Genomic DNA, 8,788 nt, shown 5'->3' with positions numbered 1-8,788 from the left:
TTCAGAGAATAAAGTTACATTCTACAGCTTCCAGTGGTTTCTCATTAATCGCAGAGCTCCAATACCAACATTAAAGCAGAAGCACACAAGTAATAGATAAGTAAGTAAGTTACATGATAATTTTTAGTATATTTGTGTACTTATGCGCTTTATCGTTAGCCGCAAGAAAATGGAAAGAAGTACAGTACATATATGTATAAATTTAATTATATATATATTGTTTTTAAACTTCTTCGAATTGTATCTTATTTATGTCAGATGTGTAATGATTCACACATAATAAATTATACAAATTATAATTACATGTTTTTCGTATTAATATTGTTAATATTATTTGGCACAAAGATGTGTGATGTGCATGTATATATATAGGCCACATAATGTTTCTAAAATTATTTCCAGAATGAAAATCTCAGGATTTAACAAAAATTGGGATCATGAGCATGAAGTGATTGGAAATATTATGTTGTTAATGGAAATTTATGATGTTAACTCGTTTTCTAACACCACAAAAATTTCTTCCAGGTAAGTAAGAAAGGACAAGAAAATGAGTAGTTGGCAGCCATGTATGAAATCTTCGGCAATATGTGCGTCAGTCTTCCTCTTCGTGATCTTCCTTTTAGTTAGTACATTTGTTCCGATGCGATTCTCCAACACCACTGTAAGTAGTCTACTCCATCGTTAATGATTATATATTTGTTTGAATAATTTATTACGATACTTTCAAAACAAAATATATTACGATATTATTTTGTTCGCCTGTGTGAATTTGATGAGTGTTTTTAACGTTTTTATTGAGATTATCTTATTTGCTGCACATGAAAATATTCAAGTTTCGAGAACTTGGTTCGAAAGTCTTTTTCAATATAATATTAATGTAATAACTATGTTCATGGCGTCTAGAGTAGCTAGGAAAGGTCCACCATTTTTATTGTAATAGGGGTGGAAAATTGAAAAAGAACTAGGCATTCGTTCTTTTCTTACTTTTATGACCACTACTTTTAATTTTAAGTAAGTATGGTCATAAATTGATAAGGACTATTAGATATAAATAATCTAAATTCACAAGTGTTAGGCAGTTCGTACTTGTAATAAAGAAAATTGCTATTGAATAAAACTAATTATGATGGGAAATGATGTAATTTAATATTGAATCTCACCTATTTTATTTTATGATATGTGAGACCTAATATTAATTTGCATAAACCAATATATGTTGCATCAAATAGTATTGAGCATCATGTAATACCACATGAGAAATGGAAACAGGTGTATAATTGGTGGAGGTACTTATCATGCCACCATCCCCTTTAACCATTTTAATCCTCTTATCTTAATACTAATTCCCCATCAAGGGTGGGGTGGGAAATCTCCTCGTTAGGACGGAGAATCTCACAATACTCATTTATTTAAAAATAAAATAAATAAAGATAAATTACCTAAAATTTATATATATTACACTATATTAATAACTTAAAGTATTAAATATTATCTAAAATAAAATTACAAATCTTTAAAATGCTACTAATATACTATAAAATCACATAAAAAAAACATATAAAATATATTAAAAATATTATAAAATTAATAAAAAAAAAATTAAACGAGCCTCATTAGGGCGGGGAGTGTTATCTCCATCCTCACCTTGTTTAACATTTGGAGTTAGAAAATGTTTCTCGTCCTCACCTCATTTAGGCGAGGAATCTTGCCCAATTAAAGACATGTCCCCGCGAGACTCTATCGCCGTGGGCAAAATTTCCATCATCTTATGCCGTCGGTGGCAATTTCCATCATCTTGTGCTCCATAACAATATAATTAGTAATAAAACACATAATACATCATGGTTCAAATTAAATGTTATGTCTCATATATTAATTTATTTGCTTGAGAAAGTTATTAATTAATCATAACACAAAATCTTACTTTTAGTCATTATAAATTTTATGATTAAAAATACATTATTAAGTAGATCAAAGAGGAAAGAGAAAAAATATTTTTAAAAAAAAAAAAAATTGAAAGTAAGAAAAAATTGTTTTCAAAATTTTAATTAAAATTAAAAAAAAATAAAAGTATACTTACCGAACATACTTTCCAGTTTTGTTTTTGAATATTTAATTTTAAAAATAGAAAATTGATTTTTTAAGATTGTGTTTGGTAAAATTTTTGTTTTTAAATTTTTTAAACACAAAAATAGAAATATTATTTTATTTTTGTTTCTTTATTTTTAAAAAATAAAAATATGTTTAGTAACTATTTTTGTTTTATATTTTTAAAAACAAAAAATAATAAATGTGTTTGATAACTTTCACTTTTATTTTTTGTTTAACAATAAAAAATGAGGTATTAATTTGAAGAAGAGAATAAAAAAACAAAAAATCGAAAACCATTTAAAAAAAAAAGTGAGAAAATTCTATTTTCAAAATTTAATAAATTTTAATTAAATTTTTTTAAAATAATAAATAAAAATAGAATTACTAAATACTGTTTTATGTTTAATTGTCAAATTTTTATTTAATTAAATCAAAAACTATTTTTTTAAATGTTACCAAACAACACCACGAAAATTTCTACATGTAAATATGTAATTTTGTTTATCCTTCCTTTCTATCGATCACTACTACAAAAATATTCTTTTACATTGGAATTTTACACTAAAAAAATTATTTTTTTATCTTTTGCAATCAACATCTATCCCAGCAACGTAAAACTTATCAATTAAAAATTGAAACAATAATTTTTTCTTTTCAAAATAATAATAAAAATTAATTAAGAACAAGAATTTATAAAACTAAATTAATATATATATCTTCACATAATCAACAAAATTAAAAAAATAACAAATACTGTATACAATAAAAAAAATCAATTGATTATATGTTTATGAAATTAAAAATACATACTTAAATTCATATTAAATAATAACTCCAAAAATCACATCTGTCAATGACAATCTCTACCAAATTAAGTACGTCTATGATTGACTTATTAGAGATATTGTAAACATGCGTTTATATCTCTTGTAAATAATCAAAATTCTTAGGTTTAATAGTTTGTTTCTTTAATTTTAACGGGATATTTTAAATATTTAACAGAATATATTTTTAAAATTAATTAAATATAAATATATATGAATTATATTAATATAAATTCAAATTCAAATTCAAATTCAGATATTATAAAATATTATTATTATAATAATATATAATACAATATTAAATATTTAATAATTATATTAATATTAATATTAATTTAAATGTTATAAAATATTATTATGACAATACTATATAATCCTAATTTTTACTAATTATATTAATATGAATTCATATATTATAAAATATTATTATGATAATAATATTTAATACAAGATTATATATTTAATACTTGTATTAATATAAATTTAAATATTATAAAATATCATTATGATAATAATATATAATAAATAATTTTTATTTTTATTTGAAAAGTTATCATTTATGTTTAAAACTGTTATTATATTATATATATTTTTTGACAAATCATAAATAATATTTTAGTTTAATTTTTTATTTAATATGTTTATGATATTCTTTTATATAATAATAATTTTTATTTATTTAAAATTTATGTGACAATGATATAAATTTAATAAAAATAATTAATAAATTCTATAAATAAAATTAAATAAACTGATTGTATCTAGTATATATATAAGAATGTCAAGAAATAGAACCAACAATCAAGAGAAATATGTATACATATTTTAGATCGGATATGGAATCACAACTTTAAATCACGATTATATATATAAATATATATATTTGGAGATTATAGACATGTTTATATAATCTAAAGAAATAGAACCAAAAATTCTGTAGAAAAACAAAACGAGACGATGTTTATTGGTATATTTTGCTACTAGAGAAAGTGTCTCATATATGAGGTATTTTACAAGCAAAAAGTGATTAAGAGCTATTATTTATATTTATATATGAAAAGTAAAGTGATGGGATAGAGTTTTTACATAAAAATCAAATAGTAATGATTGTGACATGCTTAAATTTTTTTGCCATATATATTTTAATGTGTAATTAATTTGAATCATTTAATTAAAATAACTTAAGTGATCACATTTAAAAACATTTAAAGCTAATATTAAATATATATCACTTTGTATGAAAAAAAATGTGTGTAATTTTTATGTATGTTTAACATTACTCAAAACACATATAAAAACTTTTCTTGATAAGTAAATGGCTTTTAGTTTTGTGTTTTATGTGAAAATTGAACTGTTATAGGTAACTTCCTTTAAAATAAAGTGTTTATTGTTTCAGATTTTATATGAAATCCAAAGTAATAAATTTTATATTCGCATGTAAATAAAATTATAAAAGCGAAATAATAGTTCCTATATTTCAGTTTGAGTAATGTATTTCAAAACAAATTTTTTTTTATTTCTTTCATATGCAACGTAAATGAAGTGTTTTTTTAGAGTATTTAATTAGGTACTGTGCTAATTAAGTGCTTTTAATTAGGCTTAGTAATATAAGTTAAGATATCAAATTATGTTAACTGTGTTTACTTCCAAAGCACGTTAGTAACATCTCATTAAGCTTAAAGAAATATAGGAGATAAAACTGTTTGACTCAAATAATTTGGAATCCCAAGGGATCTATCTATGTATCTATGTGTATATATATAGAGTGTTTAGGAGTACGTGTTCAAACCTTCAAATACATTGTTTTAGGCTTGAATAAAGGGGTAGTAGTGAGTTTTGGTTGACTTTTGTTTTGTCTTTACATTTCGTGGCAGGATCTTCTAAATGCTATTGCGTCCCACAAATACACTCAAAAGAAACCCCAAACACCTCGTCCGAAAATCGAAATCCCACTGAACTGCTCTGCTTACGAACCCACAAAAACGTGCCCTTTAAACTACCCCACTACTTACAACCCTGAAGAAGATTTTGACCGTCCACTGTCTGCAACGTGTCCAGAATTCTTTCGATGGATCCACGAAGACCTGAGGCCCTGGGCCCAGACAGGTATCTCAAGGGAAATGGTAGAGAAAGCAAAAAGAATGGGATTGGCCAACTTTAGATTGGTGATAATAAAGGGCAAGGCTTACCTAGAGTCCTATAAAAAATCGTACCAGACCAGAGATGTTTTTACAATATGGGGAATCCTACAGTTGTTACGGAAGTACCCAGGTAGAATCCCTGATTTGGACCTCATGTTCAACTGTGGAGACCCACCAGTTGTTATGTCAAGGGCATTCACTGGGGAAAATGCCACGTCAGTCCCTCCAGTTTTTAATTACTGCAAAGATAAAAATGCACTTGATATTATCTTCCCTGATTGGTCTTTTTGGGGTTGGTAAGACATCTCTACTTTTCTTTCTTTCAGTTACACCCTTTAATTATTGTAACATGTATGTTTTAAGAAGCCCAAAACAAACAAACAAAAAATCCTCATCTTTCGCTAAGGTTAGTCTTATCCTTGTTGTACAGGCCTGAGATCAACATAAGGCCCTGGACACCATTGTTGAAGCAGATAAAAGAAGGTAACAATAAAATGAAATGGGCGGACAAAGAACCTTATGCTTATTGGAAAGGAAATCCGACTGTTGCTGCCACCAGAAGAGACCTTCTCAAATGCAATGTCTCTCCTAAACAAGACTGGAATGCTCGACTGTATGTCCAGGTGAGCAATATTTTTGTAATTTGTTATTTTGCATGCTTTTATATTATGAAGAAATATATATATATATATATTTTTGGCTAATACGGGATTAAGAAATCTAATTAGGAAGATTAAGCTTGCTAATAAACTATAAATATTAACTCACAAAGTTTTAACGTAGTTAAGTAGTTAAAATTTAACTAATTCACGAGTAACTCTTATTTCTGTTTAGGAACTCTTAAGAGATTATTTATGAAAATTTCAATAGAGTTTTGGCATACAAGATGTCGGTTAAGTAGTTAAAATTTAACTAATTCACGAGTAACTCTTATTTCTGTTTAGGAACTCTTAAGAGATTATTTATGAAAATTTCAATAGAGTTTTGGCATACAAGATGTCGGTTCCTTTTATTGTCAATTCTCCTTATATTTATAGGGAATTGTGGTGGACAATTGGGTAATCCTAAAATAAATAGTAACTTACAAAATTTGGTAACTGCCTAAATAAATGGATATATAAGTATCCTAATTAATTAAGTCTATTGTCATTATATTATATGCATTTATTGCGCATATTGGGCATCTGAGTCTATTGGAATTCTTCCATATGTGCGTCCTTTAATTACCATAAGCTGGATGCAACTCTCGAACTTTATATAATTGGAGCAGGACGATTTGACTTAGATAATATTCGGGCTTGATGAGGGCGATCTGGACACTGGAGACCTCGATCTCTGTCATTGATATTTAAGACGATCTGGAGGATCTTGGGCTGTCCCAAACTCAAGCTGTTTGATCTGGAGTTAATGAAATATCTCTAAAAGTCCTGTAACATTTATTTATTACTTGCCAACTGAATGTAAACTAAGCAAGATAATCGAGCTCCTATTTTTTATGTTACAACAATAAATATATATATAGTAGCTCTACATATATATACATAAAATATTTCCTAGAGTTGACGATGACCAACGAAAGAAGAATTAATTATTACTACATACCTACCTCACTGTCTCTATATATATCTAAATAACTTCCATTACAGGATTGGAGACGAGAAGAAAGACAAGGGTTCAAAACATCAAATTTGGCCGACCAATGCACTCATAAGTACTACAAATCCATGATGCATCTCAATTTTTAACCCTTTCTCTGATTTATTTATTTCGATTTTCTATTCAAATATTTTACGTACTTGTTCTAATTCCAGGTATAAGATTTACATAGAAGGGGGTGCTTGGTCTGTTAGTGAGAAATACATTCTTGCATGTGATTCTGTTCCATTAATAGTGAAGCCACGTTTCTTTGATTTCTTCACTCGAGGTTTGATACCACTGCACCATTACTGGCCTATAAAAGATAACGACAAATGTCGATCCATTAAGTTTGCTGTTGAATGGGCTAACTCTCGCCAGAAAGAGGTAACTAGCAGCTAGCTTAGCCCTATTCTTGCATAATATAAGCTCAAATTAATTCATTCCCTTATGCCTTTTGGGTGTTTGATCAAAAGCAATAGTTCGTCAAGATATACTGATAAGTTAGTTTATAGTTCTTAATGGTAAATTTGCATTTCAAAGAATCATATTTGAATAGTATATATATTAGATTTTTTATTATTTTCCTTGTGACATTAGGCACAAGAAATGGGGAAGAAAACTAGTGGATTCATTCAAGAGGATTTGAAAATGGACAATGTGTACAATTACATGTTTCATGCTCTAAATGAATATGCCAAGCTCTTACAATATGAGCCAACAATACCTGAAAAAGCTACTGAAATATGTTCTGAGTCTATGGCATGCGCAGCAAGAGGACGAAACAAGGAGTTTATGATTGAATCAATGGTGAATAGTCCTGCGGACAGTGACCCGTGTGTCATGCCTCCTTCGTATGATCCTTCATCTCTATATTCACTTCTTCGGAAAAATGCTAATATGATTAAAGAAGTGGACTTATGGGAGAAGCAATATTGGGAGAATCAAACAAGGAAGCCATAAAAAGGTTTTCATATATATGTTTAACTTCACATAAAAATACGGATAAATTATTTTGTTCATGTATGAGTACATTTTCTTTTTAGTTTTGTTGAGCTCGTTTAATTATTTAAATTCAGAGACTCTTTTACTGATTGATTTATCTTAATTTCGTACTCGATGTTTATGTACTTCATTTTCCTAATGATGACAATGATCATATAAAGTTTCTTTTAGTTACACCAAAGCAATATATTATCAGGTTGCATTAGTTGTCAAACTGATTGTGCAAGAAAATATATATACTAGACAATTCGACAAAAAATGTAATTACACAACTAAAAGTATTGTTTTTATTATATATATATATAGCTAGACTGAGACCGAAACAAAAAATTCATGTCAAACATAACCAACTAATAATTTAAATTGACAATATAATGGAAATGGATGAATTACACTAAAATAAAATATAGACGTCAAACGCAAGACGCAAGACGTGGATTCCCTATGTTGAAGAGGCGCACAAGACATCAGTTCTTCATAGACTCATGTCTCATGTCATGCGTCCTTTTGACTACACAGGACATCAGTTCCTCGTGTTGAAAAAGCACACAAGACACAATCCCGCAGACCGATGTCTCATATCTCCTTTCGACTACATAAGGCAACAGTTCACGCTTAGAACTAAAATCTAGTGTATATGGTTACACAAGACGTCATTAATTCCTAGAAAACCAACTTGTGCCTAATATATTTGTTTTAGGGAAATTTAAAGTAGTATATAAAAAAATTAAAATATATATGTAAAAAATACAGATTTTTACCAAAATAGAAAATTATAAAAAATATATATATCATAAATATATATCATAAATTATACTATATGAAAAATACAATTTTTTCATAAAAAACATTTATAAATAATTTGTAAACAACTTGTAGATTTTTGTAAAAGAGCATTTACTAAAATCAGGTACAAAAATACATTTTTCTAAACAACATTTATAAACTAATTCGTAACTAAATATAGAGTAATTTTTTGTAACAAAGGCTTACAATACTAATTTCATAACTAAAGAATGTATTCTGTAAAATAAATAAAAATAATATATTTTTCTAACACATAAATTCCAAATATAATTAGTTACCAACTTG

The 8,788-nt window shown here is 27.2% G+C and overlaps 1 protein-coding gene across 1 annotated transcript; it reads left to right on the top strand.

Moving 5' to 3' along the window:
• On the top strand, positions 1–7,817 carry LOC133780341 (uncharacterized). The gene is made up of 7 exons (XM_062220141.1): positions 1–100; positions 526–661; positions 4,790–5,352; positions 5,487–5,679; positions 6,703–6,767; positions 6,868–7,078; positions 7,292–7,817. Exons 2-7 carry the CDS (start codon positions 548–550, stop codon positions 7,652–7,654), a joined length of 1,509 nt encoding a protein of 502 aa, XP_062076125.1. The 5' UTR covers positions 1–100; positions 526–547; the 3' UTR covers positions 7,655–7,817.
• The last annotated feature ends 971 nt before the right edge of the window (positions 7,818–8,788 follow it).

Source organism: Humulus lupulus, chromosome 5 (genome assembly GCF_963169125.1).
Source record: "Humulus lupulus chromosome 5, drHumLupu1.1, whole genome shotgun sequence".
In the NCBI taxonomy this organism is placed as follows: domain Eukaryota; kingdom Viridiplantae; phylum Streptophyta; class Magnoliopsida; order Rosales; family Cannabaceae; genus Humulus; species Humulus lupulus.
The sequence above is the reverse complement of the archived record's forward strand: the minus strand, read 5'-3'. Positions and strand labels throughout refer to the sequence as shown.